This window comes from Ciconia boyciana, chromosome 3, assembly GCF_034638445.1.
Source record: "Ciconia boyciana chromosome 3, ASM3463844v1, whole genome shotgun sequence".
Lineage (NCBI taxonomy): Eukaryota > Metazoa > Chordata > Aves > Ciconiiformes > Ciconiidae > Ciconia > Ciconia boyciana.
In genome coordinates, this window is record NC_132936.1 from 80319333 (window position 1) to 80343256 (window position 23924).

A 23924-nucleotide genomic window follows, 5' to 3' on the forward strand; every position below is an offset into this window, starting at 1 on the left:
TGCCTGGAGTTAGACAGGCAGCTCTGAGCCTGCAGGATGGCGTCAATGAAGCAGGGCCAGAGTGGTGGTAGCAGCAGTCTGGGGCAGCTTTGGGGAGTCTCTAAAGCTTGTTAACCTTAAAGGTGCCGGGTTGTGCGAAAGCTCAGCCAGTGCTCTGACAACATCCTTGGGAAAGGCAGCCTTCAAGAGCTCCTACCCTGCTCTGTTTATCCTGAAAACATGCTAAAATCAGCATCACAGCTGTAGAGCTCTCCCTTAGCATGCTAGCCCTATATTTTTCAGCAGTAATTCTGCGTTGGATCTCAAAGTGGTTTGTGTTGAAGCAGATTGGAAAGCAATGGTTTGTACCCTCTCTATTATTTGCAGTGCAAATGTTAAGCAAAATTGTACCCAGCTGCTCCCACAGCAAACCCTGCTGCTCGTCCCCTCCTGCAGGACGCGGCTAGCTGAATGCCAGCACTAGGCTGGGACTGGCTAGAATGCCAGCACTAGAATGCCAGGCTAGGCTGGGACTGGCTGGGGGCATGGCCACTCCAGAGGAAGGCCCCATGTCCGCACCCCTGGCCTCAAGGCATTTCCTAAGTGTGAGTTTGGATCTAGAGGTTCAAAAACACACCCATACTCAGGGCTCTCTTTATTGCCCTCTGGCATGGGCCCTTTGAATGGTCCTATTGCCAAATTTTCCCTTCAGCCAGGTATGCTGGGAAGGATTCCTTGTTTTTCTTATTACAAGCTGTGAGCCTTATGCAAAAGCATGACTCAGGGAGCTGGGGCTTTAAAAAGAAATCATAGTGTACTGCAACACCTGCAAGGAATGCGGTCAAAGCTGGCAATACTAATATTGTCCACCTGGCCCCAGGTGCCTCACCTGCCTTAACGCACTCACTCCGGTGACTGGCATGCCTTTCTTGACCATACGGGAGCTCTCAAAAATGCATCTCATAACCCATTAGCACTTTAATGGAGGGATTATGGGAGCCCTCTGTTCATGCCTGACTAGAAGGTCCATGGGTAGAAAGTCTGCATTAGCCACAGAAAGATCATATGGGCAGAAAACCCTCCCTGACCCCAGCAGTAGCTACGTGTGCCAGAGGAGAGGACGGGGGCATTGCTGGTGTTGCTGGTCCTGCAAACGCAGAGATCTCAGGATCCACTTCAGCAGACGCTGCAGACAAAAGCCAGGCTGGCTTCCCAGGCTTCCTCCATACACACAGAGAGCCATTTAACCCTAAATATAGGAACGCAGCCCACAAGCCAGACAAGAAAGATTTCAATACCACTGCCAGGAACAACAAACTGCACCACAGACTTTATTTCCAGCAGTGGGTAAGCGCGGATGCCTCAGAAGAGGGCAAAAAGCCTCCTCACTGTCATCCCCCAAAGTTACGCATCAAGGAGAGAAAAGTACCTGGCTTCCTACAGCACATATTTTTGCTCAGGCATCTCCATCCCAATAGCCAGAGCTCTTTTGAATGCACTTGGGTCTGAGACAGTGTGGAGGGGAGGGTAACCCCAAAGCCTGTGGCCAGCAGAAGAGCAGGGAGGAACTGCCCCAATGCAACCCTTCCAGTCTGAACCCCTGTGGTTAGAGAGCGAGCCACATTTCAAAGCTTAATTTTCTAAGAGGGTGGGGAACGTGGCTGTGGGAATCAGTCACTGTTGCCACGATCATCAAACAAGTCAGGCTATTTGTCAGCTGGTCATAGCAAAGAGGCTGAGTACCTTCTGTGGCTAATGCAATCTAATTTTTCCAGCACCAAATGCTCTGCTGTCACTAAAGTATTCAGTGGTATTTTCCACGTGGTGGGTTGAGACTTAGGGCTTCTAGCACATGCCATATCCAATTATCTCATTGCATATTGGGAACAGCAGTGATTGGAGAAAGAAAAATAAAGATTGGTATAAATGTATTTATGAGATTGGAAATAAAAATGTGAGGCTGATATTTCCAGCAATAAAAATAAAGCAGAATTTTAAAATACCACAGCTATGCTCTTCAATAGCCCATATTCAGCTGCCCCTGCAGTCTACCAGAAAGGATAAATACGATTTTTGCTCATTACATCTCTGCGGCAGAACAATAGACTTCCAGCGCAAGGGGTGCTATCCACATCCTACTCTACTAAATACAATCTCCTCCTTCCAGAGCCAAGTTCAGGGTGCAGAAGGACAGACGCAGCCAGTACCGGCTGACCAGCAGAGTGAAAATGCAGCACGGCCATGGGCTGGAGCGTGTCCCCAAAAAACAAACTGCAGGAACACAATACGTGCCAGCAAAGGAGGGTCAGGAACTACTTTGAGGTGGGTTTACTTCATAAAACGTTGTTGAGATGCTACCCAAGGGGATCACGAAGGTGGAGCTGGGCTGTGAGAAGCAGCAACAGGCAAGTGATTGCAATGGTGTGCAAATGTCATTAAAAATTCAGTATGTGTGACTTCCTGGGTGTGGCTGGGGAAGTGCTCAGGCACGCTGCTCTGATGCATGCAGAGGTTCTGTGGAAAGCGTGCTCGCCCTGAGAGGAGGTAGCTCAGCGATGAAAGAAAAACTGCTTCACTGAGTGGTACCCGAAGCTTGTCTACACCCGTCCTGGCTCCAGCGACGCCCCACACACGATACCGAAGGAAACTACAGGCACAGAGCAGGCACAGCAGACACACGGCCTCGCTGCCTCAACTACAGCCCCTCAGGGTACAACTGTCCGTGCCTCTGGGACTTCCCACCCCAGGGGTATATGGCATTGAACGGGTTTGTCTTCCATAAATCCACCTGATGGAGGTTTTTTTTTAACCTAATATCAACATTTCACACCTCGAGCATCCCATGCCAAGCATTTCCAGAAGCTAAGAAGCAGCAGCTTTGTCCCCAGTGTAGTTTGGGCGTACGACCCTTCGTGCAGGCTCTGGACACTCCGCCCTCGGGCCCGAGGGACGCTGCCCTGGTGGCCTGGGACCGCTTCAAACACTTTTTGCACGGGATTCAGTGAGCGTCCGATGGCCGCTGCCAGCCTCGGGCTCTGCTCGCTCAACTACCGCCTTCCCAGCCTTATGGCCCGCCTGGGCTTTCCGGGCTCCTCCCGTTTTACAGCCGGCGGTGCGGCCGCGCCCCGGGAGCAGCGGGCGGTTTGGTCTCTGGCAATGTGTCGAGGGAAGCGGCCCGAGGTGTCTCCTCTGCCCCAGGGGGCGCGGCCCCCGGCACCACTTGGGCCCCCCCGGCAGCTCTGCGTGAGGCCGCTCGGCCCAGCCGGCACCGGCGGCGGGAGGAGGCGGCGTGGGGCGGCCGGCTACCAGCACCCCGGCCCCGGCCCCGGCCCGCCCGTAGCCCCGGCGGGAGGAGACCCGGCCGTAGGGCCGCGGCTGCCGCGCTCCTCGGGCGCCGCCCCGCGCCCCGGCCCGGCACTGCCGCCACACGGCCCGGGCCAGGCCCCGGCCCCGCGGGAGGGAGCGAGGTGTCGGCCCGGGCGTTTCCCTCCCTCTCCCGCCCCACACGGGCCCCTCAGTCCCCTGCGGGAAAGGGGCGAGCAGCCCCACGCGTGGCCTAAAGGCCCGGGGCCCCGTTGTTATTACAGGGGAGAGAAACGGTGCCTGCCGGCAGGGCGGGAGCCCCAGCGGGCAGGGTGGTTGGGCAGGCCACGGGGCCGGGCTCCCCCTCCGCCATTCCCAGCCGCACCCAGGCTTCTCTGGGGGCAACACCACGGGCGCTTTCTGGTCTCAGCTCACCCCACTGCTGCCAAGGGCCTGGGAGCACCCTCGAGGGGACATGTTTGTTCCCTTCCTCCTCCTCCCCCAGCTGGTGGGCCTCCAGGAGAGACACGAAGGCACAGGCCTGTTCTTGGGCACCACCAGCCTGGGAAGACGGCCACAGCAGGGGCAGGCTCCATCGCAGGGGCTCCAAGGTACAGGTGCAGGCTGCTGTAGGGGCACAGGAGGCAGGGGTAGGGGCAAGGAGAGCTGCCAGGAGAAGCCTGGACAGCCTGACCAGGAGACACCATACCCAGACAGGGGAAGCACCATTGCTGGTGGGCAAGGAGCTACAGCAGGGAGCTTGCCCACCAGTGTAAGACTTTACAACCAGTTCAGGCTCTTAAAACACTGTGTCAGCCTTCAGTGTCTCAGACCTTGCTGCCAAGAACTCGACTAAGGAACTGCTGTCACTTCACCCAAAATACATGGGGTGTTTTAAAACACCCCTTCCCCATCAGCTTTAGCGCGCACCTTCAGACCTTAGCTCCATGCAGCTCCTGCACTTGGCATGCCTCAACACAGATCAAGTGCAGTAACAATATTTCCCCCATCCCATGACTGTATCACTTTAATGAATCCACACAGGATTCACTAGTACCATGAGAAGCCCAATCTTCAGACTCGTCCTATATATTCTGGTCAGCTGCAGTCCACCCTAGCAGCAGGCAAGGTGCTATTACTTGCCAAGCAAAGTAACAAAGAGAAGTGACAAAGCCCTTCAGTTAGATGACTTAAATAATAGGTAAATATTAATTTTACCTCCATAGAAAGTTCCATCTGTAACCAAACCACCTCCTTCCAGCATCCCCAAACCAAAGCTGGATGAGTCTCTAAAGTCCTTGAAAATTTATATACAGGAACCACAGCAGGTACTGGACAGAAATATGAAGTACAAGATGGGAAGTCCCAAGAAGAGAGGCAACACTACAATATCAAAGTACATAAATTTTTTTTTTTTTTGAATGCTAGCTTTAGTGGTCCATAACATATCCAGAGAAAAGGAAAGAAAAAATTACGAGGGAACCCTAGTCAGCAAGCTTCTTCGAGAAGAGATGTGAATAGTTATAGTATGGCACTCCTTCATAGATTGACGTCCCAAGAAAAGCAGAACTTCCCTTTATCCCTGCCAGACACCAGGCCAGCAGGTTCGGTGACTTACGGCAAAGCACTCCTCAGCATCATGTGGGCTGGTGTGCCTGTCCTCGGATGCAGCCCCCGGGAGGATGCTGACAGGATCTCTCTACACCCTTGGGAGTTCGCACGCTCGGTTTACTTGAGTAACCACCACGAGCAGCTTAACTTGTCTCTTCAGTTAGATTCAGCTCCCATTAGTGTTCCCGCTGACTCCAACCTGCTCAACTGGGTCCTCAATGCCTGACAGAGGCCCCTTTAGCACGCAATAAACTGGCGGGGAGGAAAAGGCTGCAGTGCCTCTGGGTTTGCCATCACAAGCCGAGCTCACATGGGTTACAGTCTGGCAGCAAATTAATTTCTGCAACCTACCTATCTCAAATGCAAGATGTCACTGACACGCACCTCTTGGAGGAAAAAAAAAAAGGATACATAGTTACCTTTTTCTATCCATACTTTATTGCAAGGTGTACATATAATTATTTATATTTATTTTAAACAATAAATTCCTTTCATGGAAAGGAGAAACTTTTACCATTAAAATAGAGTGATTATACCACGAGTATTTTACAAATATGTACAAATATTGGCAGCTAGTTTCTAACATCAGCTGATAAATGCTTACACGTTACCCTCTACCAAACTAATCAAAACCAAAAATAACAAGATACCTTCTAAATCTGAAGACAAACAAAAAATAAGTCTATTGTTAACAGGAACAGTTTTTTCATATGAATACAAAAACTTGCATAATAGATATTCACAGTGCTTGTAAGATATTAATTCATTCTCAGTCTACACACAAAAGTATCCGGTCTCCCCTTCATATGCATATGCAACTTAGAGTACTGGAGGGAGCTGCGTAGACCATTGAGAGAAGACTATCAGACCTGGAGAGTTTGCCTTCCCCACCAGCCATGAATAAAACACAAGAAACTCCCACGTACATACAAGGCAATGGATGCTCATGCAAGAGCCAATTACAATGTTTTTCAGGCATTGGTGTATTTTTTTTAAGCCAGCGACAGCAGGATTACAGCATTTCACTGATTCTATTGAACGCTTGGTAACTGCAAAAAGAAAATATCAAGCTGCTTGGTGGCAATAAACACTTCAGCAAGGTGGTTAGGCTGAAGCAGGTATGAATGTGATTGTCTGAGACAAGCATGCACAGACGTGAGCACGTGGCACACGTGTGTTTTATGACACCTTTCCAAACAACTATACCCACTGAATTTTGAGCTTTTTTCCTGTTAACAGCCATTGCCAGAACCACGAGTAACTGTACGCCTGCACGCGTGGGACAGCAACAGTTTAGCAGGGCTGTCACTCTACCCCCCCACCTTTGCCATGGACAGACAGGCACCACTGCAGTAAGAGCCATCTCTCCAGCTCCATGGCGGCTGGAAGAACAAGGCTGCTCCCTGCAGCATGGCCACTGGCCTCCTGGACCCTGGCCATGCCTGTCTCCCATGGCTTATGGCCAAACAGGCCCCAGGTAACAGGGAGTGACCGACAGCAGGAGGCTTGACTGGACTGTTCACGAGCAGCCAGATGTCCTTTACCCACTTAGATCCATTTAGGAGGGTTTATTTTGGATGCAGTAAACATACCTCAAGTACTCTGTAAAGGCATTTTGGCTTTGCTTGGAAGAAGGGAAAAGAGGCTATGGTGAACACACAGCTCCTAATTGTTCATTACAAAAAGAAAGAACAATGTGATCAAAGAGGGCACAGTCAGTTAAGTCCTGGCTACAGCGAGCTTGTGCCCATCATTCATTCCTCAAACACACAGTTAGCGTTTGGTGCTGGATTAATCTCGAAGGATGTACAGCCACTGATGCCACTTCAGTAAATGCAGATGCACCTGGATGCTCTGTCTCTACACCACACTCACTTGCACAGAAATAGTGAGATGACAGACTTCACGGATTTGCTATTTTAACAGTTTATGGGAGCGCAATTTACCAGACAACTGCTAAGCCTGCAAGCCCACCATCAAAGCAGCAGCTCGAACCCTCCTTGTCGTGGTCTGGCTTCCTTCCTTTCCTGAATTCGGTTATCTTCAGCTTTTAAGTCAATCAACACTGCATAACACACACTTCCTCAACCAGCAGAATAGCATCAGTCTGCTTCTAGAGTTTGGCAAAAAATCATTAGCTTCCATCTGCAAGGTTGTCAAAAGCTGGGCACAGGTTACACATGCCTGTAAGTACAAGCTTCCCAAATGCTGGGAATCGATGAGGGGAGGAGGTACTGGAGGAAGATAGGGAAGGAAATCAAACATACATTTATTTGGATGTAATAAGGTAGCAGGATGTTTCCCACAGCAAATGCTTGAATCAAACAGCATAATTATCATTATTTTCCTAGTGAGAGCCAGCACTGCCAGCTCCACCACTCAAAATCACCAAACAAGTACCCTTGGTTTGGCACACAAAGACCCTATGCTGCCACCATCACCAGCCCTGCAGCATCACACATTTGCATGACCTATCCATGACTAAGCTGGACACAGTCACTCTGTCTGTCCTTCCAAAGCAACTTTCTCCAGTCCATACTTGCCTGGTAAGCAGAGGAAAAAATTCTAAGGAACAGAATTATTAAAAACAAGAACAACAACATAAAAGTATGATTCAAAGTAAGGAGTGATCATGCCTGGACAAATTCTCCAGTCACACTCCTGTCTTCAAGAGCCAGTCAATTAACACTCTTGTCTTCTGTACTCTCAGAAGCAGTTGAGCCATTTGTTTTACCCCCTCCCCCATCTCCCCAAGGATATAAGCATTTTTTTACCAATCTGCATCATGGCAGTAGCAGACAGCTGAGAGACGGTTCCATTTGTTGCATTTAAAAAAAAAAAAAAGAAAAAGAAAAAGAGAAGAACACATTGTATTTGGCTGGATGCTTACAACAAAACAAAACAACAACAACAAAAGAGAAATAAGCTCCTGGCAGAGCAGGTCTTGCTCCCAGTAAAGCAAATAGGCAACTTGTGTTCATTACAACAGGAACAGGCTAGACGCTTCCATACACAGACCTCCAAATGTGCTCAGACCATATCCTGGCCTGACAGCTGTTGGCAGTGTTGTAGCAGCACAAACGCAAGACAACCAAACTATTTGTAGACTAGCATTAACATAAATGGACCACAAGAGAAAGGCAGGAAGATAACTGACATAGACTTTAAATTTCTTTCCGATAAATCCACTTAGACACAGTGTTTGCTTTACTAGCTCAGCGTCAGTTTTGGTCCACTGTTTTTGGTTTTTATATTGGTTGTGTCACTGCTAATGGTGCAGGCCACTTCCATTTTCTGCTCAGACAGACACTTCAAATGCCAACGTTAAGTGCTACACTCCAGTTGATTTGCCCTGTAGTCAGGTCTGCAGAAGTGATGCCACTTACTGATTATGGAGCTGAATAACAAAGCCGCTCACAATCTCCTGCAAGAACCAGAGTGACATCACATGTGTTAATGAGGTATATATTTCCATGATGAGCTGTTTCCTGGTATGGAAGAGCTCCAATCTCCTTACACCACAAACTCCTCTGGAAGCTGGTCCTCTCCCAGAAGATCCAAGGAGAGGCAGTTCATGGACCGCTTCCCATAAAGGGCAGACTTGGTTTTGCAGTCCACTGTGGAATAAACACAGCCATAGATAGACAGCTTATCCTCCAGGCTGCAGCCAAACGTGTAGCTGTGGGATGTGTCTGAAGACAGCGTGGCACTTAGTGGTGGGTGCCGGTGCTTGTAAAGGCGGATGTCATCCAAACTCTGGCTGTGCTGGTCCGCGCAGCTCCTGCTTTTGGGCGATCTGACCTGCCAGTTCAGTAAGAGACACACGAATAAAAACAATGAGCTCAGACACAGCCTAAGGATGCTGGCTATGCGTGCTAAAAGTTTTCCAAAATGGTTCTTCCACTCCTTCAAAACAGCCCCACCAGCTTTCTGAAGGACGTTGGCTTAATGAAGAAGCTGTGAACCATTAAGAAATTACAAGTGCATCAAGCTGCCCTGCCATGTTGAGACAGATCCTGATCTCTCTGCACTGTGTCCTCAGTGTCCAGTGCAATGGATGAAACGCTTGACACCTGAATGCCCTGACACTTCTTGGCAGATCCGTGCAGTCATCCTCAAATAGGCAAAGTGCACGTACCAAAAAATTACCCCCACTGCTTGCACACATTGAGTTAGTGAAAGTCTAATGAGCTGAAAGGAAGGTTCAGAAGGCAACCATGCAAACTAATAGGTTACAGGGTCCAAAATTCACTAAGTGCAACATACAGTTTCATCTATATAGCACTGTTCAGCAATGAAGAAAACAGAAGCAACAAACCAGCAGTAATTCCCAGAGGCAGCGTCTTGCTACACAAGCTGTAGTGACGTGGCCTCTGTGGAGGAATTACTGACCATCCGAGACTTTCACACCTGTTTTTTCTTACGCTGTCTCTTCATAATCAGCTTTTAAATGCTAATATTAAGGCTTATTTCAGGAATATCACTTTTAAACTAAGACAATTCTGTTGGCAACACAGGAAACTTCCTCCTAGTATCACTTATCTCACCTCCACGGGATGGGAATTAAACAACTACCCTGAGGAAACCCTGCTCTGGCTGAGCTGCACTCCCAGAAACAGTACGGTCCGATCAACACTAAGGAAACCCAGTCCTGCAGCATTTAGTTACATGGCCTTGGAAGGAAGGTTTTTTTTTTTTTTAAAGATGCACCAAATATTTGATGCCTAGAACTGGCAGCCAGGTCTTTGCAATTGCTTAAACAGTCCTGTGTTGATCAGAAACATTCTTATAAAACAGATGCCTCCCAATAATTAATAGCATAAGCATGTGTTGGTAAAAGCGTTAGCACAAAAACATTACTTTACACAAGGTGCCCACTCCCTGCCTTGTGGTCTTAAGTCATTCCACTCAAATACAGGAATAAGTTCATTATGATTTGTACTGCACGGTCTTCAGCTTTGGAAAAAATAACCAAGATTTTATTTACAGACTATTTTGCTGATAAGTGAAAATTTCTTATCACTTTTGACTGGGTCCAGGAAGAAGCATGAAAAGAAAAAAAGTCCTAAGAAATTATTGTAGTCCTTGTTCAGAAAAGTTCAGGGAGTAAAGGGGAAAATGATGAACAGATTTTAAAAATTCTTTTAGCAGATAAGGCTAATCTGGATTCAGAGAGAGAAGAAATGGTGGAGGCTTGTTTTTTTTGTTTCTTTGGGGGTTTTTTGTTGGTGTTTTTTTAAAAAAAAAAAACCAACCAAAAAACAACACACAACATTTCTACCCCAGTGGGTACAGCTATACTTTGAAAAGAAATATTGTTTGGCCTTAAAAAGACATTTGAGTAAGCTTTTTCCAAGCACAACTTATGCTATGACATATTTTACTATCTATAGTTGCTTTTTCTCAAGGGTTTGATGAAAAGAAAACGTTGACAACAAAGACTTCAGCACACACATAGTATAATTACACAAATGATAGTAATTAGAGCTTGAGCATCTGGCTTTGCTCTGATGTGAGCTCCTTCTGGCTTCAGGAGCAGGAAGATGATCAAGTTTGCAACCCACGTCCAAACTGCATAGATGGTCTTGGCTCTATATTGCACTGAAAATTTGCAAGTGGTTTATTTTCCATTTCCCATCTGGAAGCCCAAGGCAGACGATAGCTGGCTTGCAAGATTTCCATGCAGATTACTCCAAACCTCTCCGTACTATTCTGGACCCAAACACTGCTCTCATCCTATTCCTGATAGCAGTAGCTAGCCAACAGCTGTTTTTAGTTACACCATTTAAAATCAGTCAAATCCAGACCAATCAAGTTCACTTGATTTACAGCTGTCTCCATTACACTAGACCTTGGTTCAGTGCCCACACACAGACCCTCCTGCCAAGCGCTCTGCCTTACCTGGTGAAGGGATTCCACACTTTGACCTCTCATTTTTATTAGCGTGACTTGCACCACAGACAGCGATTCCTGATTTATAGCTGCAAAGGAGAAGGAGGAAGTGAAAAGCGTTGAAGGTTTGAGGTTTTGTGGTCTGGGGAAAAGGGAAGTTGTTCTCACAGGCCGCATTCAAGCAGTGCTATCCTATAAACATAAGTACGCATCAGGAAGCGCCCTCAATGCTCTGGGAGTTTTGCTCACAAGTACTCCTTTTTGCCCCTAAGGATCAATGTTTAAAAACTCTCAAGAAAACAGCTTCTCACCAACTTGTCCCATATTCACCCATCTTGCTTTGCTGTAAAGGCTGTATGTCTTAGGGCCAGACAGCTCCTGTGTGACCCCACTGACTAGCATTCCCTGTATCGCAAGCCACAAAACTTTACCTATTAATTCCTGCGACTAGCCCATTAAGCTGTGGTTGAACCCCTTGGCTGTTTTGTGGTTTACAAGATTTTCAAGCAAATTCCTTCACTACAAAAAGTTTACCTCAGTTATCTTTTAGTCATTAACTGAGTATAAACTTGGGAAATTTGGAGAAGGGAGACCTTGAGGAGCACAGAGGAGAGCAGCACTGTACAATATAGGGTGCTGGCCTTTAACCTCTAGATGAGCTGACTTCAAATCCTGTTGCAGTAGGGCAGTAAGTAGCACTGGCAGTTGTTTGGAAGAAGATACAGCTTGCTTAGATCCCTCAGATTATGCCTGGCTTGCCAAACATATCTTCCTGTTGCTAAAGCCTAAAGAAAAGCACTGAGCAGTAGCAGAAAGCCGTCTCACCTTGGCAGCTAGCAGCATCTAGAGGAAGAGACTCAACAGATTCTCCCACAGTGGCCTCCTCTAACTGGTCTCCCTCTAAAGGCTCATCTACAGGCACCTCCTCTGGCTCATCTACTGCCAGCTCAAGCTCTAGGAGGAAGAGAGCAGCAGGAGAAGGGTTAGCATTACATTTCTGCTCCAAGCTGCTTCACATTCTCTTACTCCCCCCTCTTCTGCAGGAGAAGGTAGGAGCGGGCTTAGAAGTTGCTCCGCATCTCCAAATTCTTTACCATCGTCCTGAGAGTCATCTTCAGCCCGCCCTTTGCTGCCGCTGTCAATGCCAGAGCTACCGTAGCTGATGGTTGAGCTGCAGGATTTCTCTTTCCTATGCACCCGGTCAATGCTGAAGGGCTCATCCACTGACATTTCCACCGACACCCGGTGCCTGGAGTCAGCCTCGATGCCCGACGTGTGAGAGCTGCTGTGACTCCCCGTAGACTGGCGCGAGAGACGGTTGTCCCTCCGGCTGCCCCCACTGCTCCCACTGCCACGCGAGTTCTTATCGCATGGGTCCAGGTCCACGTCTAGCGTGTCACTGATATAGGACTCCCGGTAGCGCTTCTTCTCTGAGAAAGAAAGACAACAGAAACCAGGGGGAACTTTAAGCAAGACCAAAGGGATGGTACCAAAAATAATCAGTAAGTTCTGGGACTGGCACAACCCGACGATTAAGAAACAACTGCTGCGGCTACTGGACAAATAAAGGGACAGTTTTATATTTTGTTTGCTCAACAGATACCGGGATGCCCAGCTGGTTGTAAAAGAATTAGTCAGTCATATTGTAAACCCAGCACCTCCTGAATTAGAACAGGCCCGTAGAGGCAGTTATGATACAGAAAACAGTAGCTTCCAGAATGAAGGAAAGATCAAAAAAAAAAGGGAATTACTTAGCTAACCTAAGTGCTCAGTCTTTAAAAACAGAGTGCATTGATTGTTTCTCAAAACAGTCATCAACATGTGGAGACAGGATCCCCATGGCTGGCATTTATTAATGATTTATTAATTAATTTTCCCATGGCTTGTATCTGTTACCTAAAGAGAGGTGTGCTGAGGGTCAAGAAATCCACAGAACGCTAGTGGACACAAAACAACCTAGGGCCTTTTGCCCACACACGCTTTAATAGTGACCCTTTCTACAGGTGACTGGCATGTGCCACTGGTTGCGCCTGCACAGCTCAAGGCCACTTCTATAACCCCACTGAAGGGAAAGACAGAAATAACCAAGCTAGATGAGACCAAGGGCCACCTTGCCCTGTACACCAGTTCCACACAACCAGCGATCACCACTTCAGAGACAGATGTAAGCTCCTTAGAGTTAGTTGAGATGGGCAAAAAACAGAAACAAGTTTCTTCCTGACTTCTCCCTGGAAGGAGTCAGTCTGTGTCCTCAGACAAGAGGACCGACTACTGCTGGCTAACTTCTGCTGACCTTGAAGGTAAAGATACAAGGCTTACAAACCCCAGAGAAGACAGAAAGTGTGAATGGAGAATGCAGGGAACAGCAGCCAGGAAAGAAGTAGGCGGAAAAAAAAGCATTCAGGAGAAGGCTAGAGGAAAGGGGACACAATCCTCCAAAAGAAGACCTATGCAATGCATTAAAAACAGTCACCAGGGAGAGGCAGGCTGAGAAGTTGTAGGAGACCCAGCTTGCAGAGCTGGAAAACGCAAGGGCCAAGCTAAGAGGTGATGAAATGACTGAATTCTGCTTGGAAGGATACCAGGGACTGTCAGTCATCGTTCCTACAGAGAGGGGACCCCACCAGAAAAAAGAAATTCTGGGAGTCCTAATCTGCTCTCGGGCTGTTTCTTGCACCTTCTAGCTCTTAAATGTCGGACACTATAGACTAAATTGTGTGCAGTGTTTACTAAAGGGCACTAAAAAATTAAGGCATAGGCTCACAACTTGTACTGCTCCTTGAACACAAGAAGATCTTATACCAATGGAAAGCTTTTTATTCAAAATTACTTCCACTCAGAAGCATATGTTAAACAGACAAATTGAGAGCGTACCTCCTTTTACTTAAACAGAGATATTCCCCCTCTGCTGCTCTCACACACAAACTTTCTGATCACAGTCTAGTAGTATGGGAGTCAAACACTTCCCAGTAATGGACTTGAAACACATCTAACACCTCTAATTCTCTCACTGTCTTCCTGGTAAGGCAGAAACATCATTAATTGGATAAAGAGCAGCCACCATGAAGCAACAGCAGAGCCTAACATGCTGTACTCTTCCCCTTACCAAAGTCACCTGCTCTTCCGTCACGTACCTTCAGCCTCCTCCAGTTTTCGGATCTGCTTCAACACTGGCTGGATATTCAGAAAGAGCCGGTGGCTGTTGCTGAGGAGCTGCAGCAAGTGCCGCGACCTGAAGGGGCAACCCGTGTAGTAAACCAGTTTCCTTGCAGAGGGCAAACCATCTGGCTGGATCTCAAATTTTTTCCCCTGCATAAAGAGGAGAGATGCCAGTGAAATGAGCAAGAGCATGTTTTCAGTCACGCAGCTACCAGAGATAGCTGCGGTCTTGTGCGTACGAGTGACAGGACTTGACATGGCGGTGCGGGCAGGCCGGCAGCTTTCCCACCTCCCGGGTTGGCAGCCCCCTGCCAGATGGCCTCTGTTCCCTCATACTCACCAGAAATGCCAGCTTCCCGATGTGTGACCAGGGAAAGTCGTAGAGGAGCTGGCGAACGTGATTCACCTCCTGCAACACATCAAACTCAGAGTGACACGGGGACTGGCAGGTACAGGGTGGAGTCAGCAATGTGCAAAGAATTTGCAAACAACCAAGAATTTGAGATATGTGGAGCCTGGCGCTCGAAGGGGAGGCAGAGGAGCTGCGGTGGAGGGGAGGACAGGGGAGCTGGGCAGAGTTAATGCTACACCAGAAGGCTTTCACAGCAGTCTGTTACCTGATAGATGTGCATTCCTCTCAGGGTCAGGCCCAGGATAACCGTCGGGCGATCCTCCTTCTTATCCTAAAAGAACAGAAGAGCCTGGAGTCAAAGGTTAATCTACAAAGACCACGCTCTTGTTCTGGCACCTACTGCAGGAGAGGTAGCAGGACTCCTCATCAGGCAGATGCCATCAGCTCATTTGGTTTTTATTGTGTTTGTAAAGTGCACCTTGCCTTGTTGACCCCTGAAATATCTACACCTAAAATCCCCTCATGCTGGGCGTCTCAAGCATTTCACCAGCAAACGGCTTAGCTGCCCTGGACAGGGAATCCTGTAGCTTTAGTGATTTGAGGGCATGGACAATTACTGCTCTCAGAGGTACCCTGTAACCTCTCATGCTGCCACAAGCTGTCTCTGCTGTCCCCATGAACATGCACCACTCTTGCTCTCCAGGTGACAGAGAGCCCGAAACAGAAAGGATGCCTGTCCCCTGCTCCTTGCCATGACACTGCTGTTCCTATCCAGGGACTTGCTGGACCTTAGGTGTCCCTTGGCCAGGAGGGAGCTAATCAACACCCAGAGTTACAGGGACTTTCCTTCTAACTTTTTGATCTCAGTGTTGGGAGCATGTGGTTTTAAATGTTTGTGGCTGGGTTGGAATACTTCCTTGTTTTTCCTCATGCTGTATCTTGGTATGACATACTCAGTCTCTAATGAGATTCCTTTGCTTGAAGACCAAAAATATCACAGACTAGTTCTTTCAGTCTCTCCTGGCATGGCAGAGTTAGGGAGGGGAACACATACTTTTCTTGCTAGGAGGAGCAGGAGGAAGAAAATTTGGGGGTAAAAATTTATGGGCTCACAGAGATCAAACTTTACATCAAAACTCTCTCATCTGGCTTGTCAAGATGCAAGCCTTACGCCATCACATTACCTCACCCTTTGCCCCTGGTACCATCCATGCCTCCAGTTTAAAGTCACTAAGAAATGCTTTCTACCTCCTAAGGGCAAAGAGCTTTGTAAATCAGTATTGGTCTGAAGGAGAGATATGGGGCTTAGTGCTGTGTTTTCTTTTGGAGTTCCCAACCTCAGTAGCAGCCATGAGGAGGGTGTAAGACAAAAGCGACTGCTTTTGGAATCTCAGGGCAGCCAGTGCACCGACACCTTCACCTGGCACCCCTGTGCACTTGATCAGGAGCTTTGTGACCCAGGTGTCACCTAGGAGGAGGATATCTCATCACGAGATGAGATAACTGTGTCACACGGCAGGAAGAAGAGCACATTGTGGATCAAACAACACACGAAGGAGTCAGCAATGCAAAAAATCTAAGTTCAAGTAAGACAGGAATTTGGGTATTAAGACCAACCAATTTCACAGCCCCAGTGCTTTTGGATATAAATTGTATCATGTCCTGCCAGCCGGATTTCTTACGGCATTCAAGTGTAACCAACCCTCTTATGACTGCATCATTAACAGCATTAGAATCAAAACAGAGAGGACAGAGGATAGGTAGGGGGAGCATCTATGGTTTGCGAAACTTGTGAAACTAAGCCTGGACTACACACCAAACTGGAACTTATTTCCTCCAGAAAATGCATGTTTCTCCAGTAACTAGAGCTGCTAGATCTGGTCAAAGGACACTGATACCTCCCAGACATAATTCCCACTGAGCACAACCAACCAAGAAGTTTAATTATGAGTCTGACAAAGTGGAGTATCTCCATTTGGGAAAAAAGGTCCAAGCCATTCCTAATTGCACAAGCAGGCTTCACTCACCTAAGGGGAACAGAAAACTTCTCTTTAGTCCTATTTCTAGACCTAAACTCTCTTAGCATGTGAAAATGAAGCGCATTCTGTTTAAGCAGGCTTGGGTAAGGAGTCTAAGACTGAGGGACAAGCAACAATCCAGGAATCCAAAAACTGACATACAGCTGAAAAAACACCAGCCACTGTGACGGGGTTGGAGGGGGAGGGAGACAAGAAAGTCAGGATGACTCAGTGTCACCTTCAGGTATTACATGGGATTTGTGTGAAAGCTGGCCAACCTCTTGTCACCATTTCAACAGGCTGCAACAAAAAAAAAAAAAGGGGGGGTGGGCAGCCCCTTCTGAGTGATTTCCCTGGTGCAAGTCTACTGATAGGCAGGGACAAAAACTAAGTTTTGCCATTCCTGTGGCCAGTTTCTTGGCCGAAGAACAAAACTAGATTCCAGCTATACCTGTATATTTGCAAAAGATTTGTTTGTGGGGACAGGCCTCATTGGCTGAATATTTTAGACTTGTTTGGCCTCTCTGAGTCAGAGGCAACCGTCTCTCAAATAAACAGAAAGTGAAAAATGCAATGGTGCACCCAATTAATGGTGGGGAGAAGTTAAAAATAACAAACTCTTTGTTTAACCTTCTGCAGCCTGTAGAAGTGGACTGGCACATCTTCCAGCAGGCAGGACTCCTTAATGAACTTCAGCACCGCTTCCTTAGCGCTCAGCCCTTGCTGTTCTCGGTGCATCTCTGGGGCATGTTTCAAGATGTAGTCACTCCCCCTCTTCGCAATTATCTAAACCACAAGGAAAACAAACAGGTCAGCAACTCTTCAGCAATCCCCATGGGAGGCAGCTGTGATCAACAGCAAAGCAGAGACTGGAGGTGGAGGAGGTTCATATGGTCCCTCAAGATGTTAGTCCACGTTCACCTCTCCTTCCCTGGAGGATAAACATTTAAAGCAGCCCAGATGACACCGATGTCTCCAAACAGATCCTAGATGGCAAAATCATAACAGACCAAGACTACAGAGGTCGTGTCAGCTCTTTTCATTTTTAAGTACTGGAATTAGTTTTTCCAACTCTTGGCATCCATAAATGCTTATGGGCAGATACCAAATACTGCTCTGCATGCCAAGACAATCAACAGCACCATCTCCAAACACTGCAGAAATGCTAGGTGGTCCTTTTAAGACCAGAAACTACACATTACGTTTATTTAGCATTTCCATCCTCAAAGGGGTGGATAACACTATCTCAAGGTATTTTTTATCTATCAGGAGTGGTTGGCAGGCACATGGCTTTGCTAAGCAGTAGAAAAACCCCACTGGGCCTTTTGCTCTTCCCCTGTGAGTGCCCAGTTCCCATGCTTGCCCATGTGCCCTCTCCGTACAAGGCTATGGGGCAGCCTGGCCGCCTCCCGTGCCAGACCGGCCCCTTCCAGGCTGTGAGTGGCAGTGACAGGTAAGAGGGGCGTTGGCTGGATTTACTTCACAAAATCCCCCACCATTGGGGGCATTTAAAACTAGATCCCACCAGGTACCTGAGAACATCCTGCCAGGAACAACCTGCCCTGGCTCGAAACAACCAGACTCCATCACCACTCAGTTCCCACTTCCATTTTATATTAAGCCCCTTGTTTACTCTGTTCAGTAACACCTCTGCCCTCCTCTGCATGCCTTGCCAGATTAGTTGCCCTCCCATGAGGGAGGCTGGGCTCAGTGGAGGACAACATCATTGCCATCAGGTGCGCAATGTCAGCAGAAAGAGACATGCCAGCTCCACAGTTCAAAGCCGGGTTGATCACCCCAGGGCAGCACCACCTCTCCTCGCTAGCACGAGGCTTGCGGCAGCCCTCAGACAAATGATCTCAAGCACGTGTTGGAGGAAGAGATCGCGTTGGAGGAGGAGATTGCTCAGTATCTCCCCATGGGAGCCCGGGGGCAGGGAGAGAAGCGTCCCCATGCCTGCCAGATTTTGCTCTTTGTAATGATGTAATAAATCACCCACATACTTGCTTGGGGTTGTGGCTCAGCACAGGTGAGCCAGGCTTTGCCTTGGCCTTTGCAATGTTTGCCAAGTGAGCAATAGTCTGTGATAAGACTTTTAACTGCCCCAGAAACAGCACGCATGAGACCCACCTTTTCCAGCCCTTCGTTAGCTACCTCCTGCCAGGCGCCCCATAGCAAGGAACGGCATGGGATGAAGGCCTGCTGTCTGGGAGAAAGGCGCATTTCTGCACAGCAAGGCAGGCAGGCTGGGACTCATGCATAAAGAGGACTCTACCAGCCTTGCCTCCCCAGCGCAACCCCTGTCACTGCTCTGAACCTTCTCCCCAAAGCAGGGGACAGTGTCACCTTTCAGGGGAGAGGCAACTCGCCTGGGGACAAGCAGTCAACTACCAGAGGCATCTGGGCTTTTCGACAGCTATCCCAAGGGATGAGCTGGGCTAAAACCCGCTGTCACAGCAGAGAAGGGGGCTCCAGAACTAAATCAGGTTGCAGAGGAGGGTCTGTCCAGGTCCCAGGGAACATCCCGCTCCGGCAGACATCATCAGACATTACAGTGATGTGTCTGTAACAAAGCTTGCTTCCCTTTCTATTTTTATGGACACTGAAGTGTTTATCAACAGTTTTCTTGACATTTCACCACAAGAGGAGAACGCTCTGCAGAGCTCTGACAGAGTCTTGGCTAATTTGCCTTCATTTGACAACTAAACCAACTCTCGGCCTTCTAAGCTGTTTGTAAGTCTTCAAGGGCACAAGCCCATGTGCACATGCTTATAAGCAAATATGCAAACCCATTTCCGGGCCCTTCCCTTTTCTCTTACTGCAGTTGAGCCAGAGACTGATGACAAAGCAAGCACCAGAGGCACTGCACAGCAGTACTATCCCTTAGGGTTTGGGTCTATCCATCCCAGGGGTAAGCAGAGATAGGAGCACAGGGCAATGGACTTGGCTTCGCGGCCCTGAGGTTTTCTCTACAGCTTAGGTTGCGCAGATCTTGCTGATGTACCACTGCAAACACACAAGCCTTTAAGCCATATAAGAATTAAACAAAGACAGCCGCACTGTCAGAGTTATTCATTTGACACCAACACATTCCGTCACCAAGGAAGGGTACACACCACCCACCTTACCGATGAGTGAGCCCAGGAGGAATGGGCACCTACATCCAGTGGAAAGAGAGGAGATATCTCCTGAGGGAAATTCAGGGTGATGCTCTACCACTCTGCCTGATCATTGCACTGGGAGTTGGGGAAGTTGCATGGCTGCAGTTAGGTACCACCTTGACATAGCTCCTGCTGCGTGCGCAATCTGTTGACAGAAAGATCCCCCAAAACTTACCCATTGCGGGAAATAAGCCTGAGGTTCAAAATATTTGCCAGCATGGACCTTCTCCCTGTAGTTGCCCAAGTCTGCCTGTAAGCTGTAGGCAGCCAGCAAGAAGTAGATTTCTTCTTTGTGGTTGCACCGAGACATAAGTACTTGCTCTTTGAGATGGCAGTAGTAGAGCTGCCGTGCCACCTTATCACTGCAAGACACAAAGGCAAATTTACTTGAAGAAGAAAAGTAAGTTCAGGCTGAGATAAGGCCCCTCAAACACATCTTCCTTCTGAGAGGAGGGATTAAACTTTGACATCCTTGGTGCGTGCCAATGCCACCCCGATACAGTTAAGTGTGTGTAGGGAGCACCAAGCCAAGATCAAGGTCTTCTCCCAGTAAGTGTTGTACAAACATGGGAAATGGTAGCTTCTATCTTGAAGAGCGTGAGATCTAAGAAGTTAGGGCAGAAGGCAGATGAAAGAAAAATCACGTCACACCTGTTTTGGAGACTGACTACATCAAGCACTTCTGTTTCTCTGGAAAGCCTGTAGCACTCAGGAGAGTCAACTCCCTTGAATCCCAGTCCTGTTTCTTGCACACCTGTCCTCCTTTCCCCTCTAAACCTGGCACTGCTTTTTCATTTCACCTTGCCTTAGGCTCAAGGTACTTTTCAACAGCTCATTCCCTGCAACGTAGATCAAAAGACACAGGAGCCTTGGGCTTGTTTTTGTCTTCTTCCTCAAGCTGCTGAACAAGGATAGTCTGATAAGGCATAACTATCACGTAGCACTGATAACCCACACACCCCCCGCTGTAAGAGCTCATGGGAAGCAGGCTGCTGACATGTATGTATAGATGAGGTGCTGGACACTACAGCCTGCTCATAAAAGTGTGTGTGCATAGTTTGAAGGGGCCATGTAACTACCTCTGCATGGCTCCACAAACCTCTCCAATGAAATTACTAGTGCCAGAGAAAGTTGCTTGTGACGCTAAAGGATATGCACGTCGGGGGTGGTAGAATGATATGTAATCTCCCTTTGTACCTAAAAGCAAAACTAAATACAAAACACTTAACAGCCAAACAGACTCTAGAAGAAAGACTCCCCTGTATCCAAAATTAAAGACTAGAGAGGGAAAGAAAAACAAAAAACCACCAAGCTTTGTTCAAGACGAGAACAAATGCCAAAAATTTGGTAAAGATTTTAATCCACCCAAATGATCCCAGCTCTTGGCTTGCCCCCGGGTCACAGCCACACCAGAAGTACTGATGCAAATTAACTCTGTCAGTTGTTCATTTTTAACTACCTCATCCTTTGTTCTGTACCATGGGTGAGGGTGGTGGTGTTTTGAGTGCAGCCCATATTCCATGTGAATGCAAAACTCTAACTTATGAAGTAATTTCTTTTGTCCATTTACAAAAGTCCTTTTCCAGCAGTAGATTGCACAGAGCGCTGCTCAGATACAAAGAGAACAGATCCAAAATTATTAGCATGTGCTCTGGAGTATAAATCGCTAATTTTGGTATATTCATCTGATGCTTTTCATACAACCAAAAGGTGCAAGCAAAAGAGTGTTAAATGTATTTTGATACTGTTGTCATTCAACCTGCTCTCTAAACACAGATGGAAAAGCAGTCACAATTTTCCTAGGGATAAGGAGCATGATTCAGGGGGAAAACATTCATGGCTGGGTGAGGAAGCCTGTGAAGGTCTTTAAAAAAAAATCAAGTGGATTTTTTAAGCTTATTTCTGTGAGCTCACAGAGATGAGCTTAAGAAAGAAACATTATTTTTCTTGCCTTTTAAGAACACAGTGAGTAATTCAAAACACAGTAACTACCACAGAAGAGAACTTACCTTATTACTCTTCCATTTTCTACATAGTATTGTACTCTAAAGAACGCAACAAAAGGAGGGCTGAATTTCTCTGTTCCCTAGAGCAGAGACAGAAGACAAGTTAAATAACATTCAGCATCCAAAATTCCTGTTACCCCATCTCGTAACGTTCTCTTCTCCCACGCTCGCTCCCCGTACTGCTTTTCATTTTCTCCTCTTAGTTCTTGGCAAGTTTTGGGGGGGATCTGACCGTCTTGGAGGCTCACAACAATGAGGCATCATAAAACATTTAGGCCGAATGGCAAAACCCCCTAGGGAGGGCAGAAGATTTTGGATGGGGGGGGGATGAGCAGGTATAGAAGAGTCCCATCGTAGCCTGGGGATGCCCAGCCTGGCCCAGCGTTACCCAGCTCAGCACCTGGCAGGGCGGCAGACGCGTTAGCGCTGAACGCAGCACGTCTAACGCAGCCTCCCTCAAAGCGCCAGGCATGGCGGCAGGGCAGCGTGCCGCGCTGGCACGGCGGCGGCGTTTCCAGGGCACGCCTAGGAGCAGCCAGCCATCTCTGCACCGCGCCACAGCGCTCGGCAGCGACGCACGCGCTGCTGCGTCGCACGCGCTGCTGCGTTCCGCGTTTACTGCCCCAGGCTGGGGTGCACCAGCCTGATATTAACGCCTCGCCTTTTGTTTGGCAGAGCTAATGTTTAGTTATTCACACCTTTTGGTCTGTGGCTGCAGGAAGGAGACATTGATGTCTGCTTCACACTGAAGATGTCTGTTAGAAGAAAGCCAGCAAGAGTTCTGTTGTTGTTTTAACTACAGCCTACCTTTCAGACTTGCAGGCTTGTTTAAACAGGAGAAAAAAAGAGACAAAAAAATGGGGGGCAGGGGGGAAAGGAACATCTTATCTTACTAGCTCATTCTCTCATCTTTCCTACTTTGCCACTCACTTCTTTAATGTTCATACAGGTAACTTTGCTCACACAGGCAGTTCCAAGGCTTTGCTGGTCAGACCCATCTCACTGGGACAAGGTACGTGGCATGCCATGCACATCTGATGCAGACAGCAACTTCTTGATCATCATGCAAATATTTACATTTTATTTCTGGAACTTGTTTGTAGTCACCCTATTTTATCAGCTGGACTGGGCTTCCCACCTGAAACCTCTTCATAGGAATTAAATCCCTGTCTGCCAACCCAGTCCGATAGCCTAACTCCTCTCAGACTTCAGTACTGCCAATGGCAACTCATTCAGCCTTTTATGATTCACCTCACACCAGAGGTTCAACACTTACCCTGACTTAAAAAGTGCTGCAAGAATGCAGCCTCAAAGCAACAAAGCGTACCCCGTCCCGAGGTGACCAGAAACACCTGCCTTGGGAAGCCCTCACTGGCTGGACAGACAGCCCTCCGCACAACTGGCAGCTGTCTTTGAAGTAACCCTCACTTGTTTGGGAGAAGCAGTATGGGATAAGAGAGATCCTCGAACCTCACTAGTCATCTGCAAACTTCTCTAAGCAGCAGAAATGGCAAGCGTGCCTACTCTGAAAAAGAAAACCCTTAAGGAAGCTGGAAAAAGTCATAATGAGCCAATTAAAATATCTGAATGTAACTGCACACTATACTTTGTTCTAGACTGCGTCTCTCCTCTAATAATGACACACACAAACAGGCATTATCATGTCTGAATGACCAGCACTAAACAATGACATAGGCTTGTCTTTATTTCACGTACCTTTTCCCTCCCTTGACAGGGCTGGCTAGCCTTAAAGAACTAAGATTCTTCTCGAACAAAATATCCTTCCTCTCGCTCCCCTGTCCTTTTGCAAGTACTCTGGAAGAGTCACAACTCCAGCTCTCTCCCTCATATCATGTTCAAGTCAAAAAGGTCATTTTAGGCTGTTCTGCTTAAGGATAACAATGAGGTCTCCAGATTCTTCATGGACTCAGCTAAGTTCAAAAGGAAGACTGACCAACTGACCTTCTCCACTCCTGTAGCAGCTAAGCAGCAACCATGTGGCTACTACCGTTCAGGTAAAGTTGTGTAAGGGGCTGTTTTAGCTCTTTTAATTAATTGTGCAGCCATGCACAAGTCACTGCATCTTGCTACCGAACAGCATTCTACAGATCATCTTCAAGAAATGCTTTATGGACCTTAGTTTAAGAGCTTTCATTTCACTGTGTAGTCCAATACCAAAGCAGTAGCCTGTGAAATTAAACATCTGTCTTACTTTGGTGGTCTCTTTCTTCCATTCCTTTGAAAAGTACTTGCTAAGCTTCTGCTCCAGGTCTATAAAAACATATTCATTATCTGAAAGACAAGAAGAAAAGGCATTTAACGTTAAAGAATTAGAAATTCTTATTCGTTAAATACTTAGATGACTATACAAGTTGTTTCCAAGCAATACACTTTAAAAGAAAGCTGACTAGGGAATAGACAGGGCAGGGAAAAGAGAAGGCAC

At 47.6% G+C, this 23924-nt stretch overlaps 1 protein-coding gene across 4 annotated transcripts in view; it reads right to left on the minus strand.

Annotated features, from left to right (window-relative positions):
• Positions 1-7143: 7143 nt before the first annotated feature.
• Positions 7144-23924, minus strand: part of FRMD1 (FERM domain containing 1) — a 42696-nt gene continuing 25915 nt past the window's right edge. For 2 of the 4 annotated variants that reach the window (XM_072856270.1, XM_072856271.1), the window contains 12 exons: positions 23694-23773; positions 21485-21561; positions 19651-19837; positions 16945-17100; positions 14562-14627; positions 14285-14353; positions 13920-14094; positions 11880-12215; positions 11611-11739; positions 10795-10874; positions 8411-8694; positions 7144-8317 (listed from right to left, as the gene is read on the minus strand). In XM_072856270.1, the coding sequence (XP_072712371.1) occupies positions 8308-8317; positions 8411-8694; positions 10795-10874; positions 11611-11739; positions 11880-12215; positions 13920-14094; positions 14285-14353; positions 14562-14627; positions 16945-17100; positions 19651-19837; positions 21485-21561; positions 23694-23773 (1649 nt within the window). In that variant the 3' untranslated portion in view covers positions 7144-8307. Of the gene's footprint in view, positions 8695-10794; positions 10875-11610; positions 11740-11879; positions 12216-13919; positions 14095-14284; positions 14354-14561; positions 14628-16944; positions 17101-19650; positions 19838-21484; positions 21562-23693; positions 23774-23924 lie in introns of all 4 variants that reach the window. The other 2 variants (XM_072856273.1, XM_072856272.1) reach the window with 2 other exon arrangements.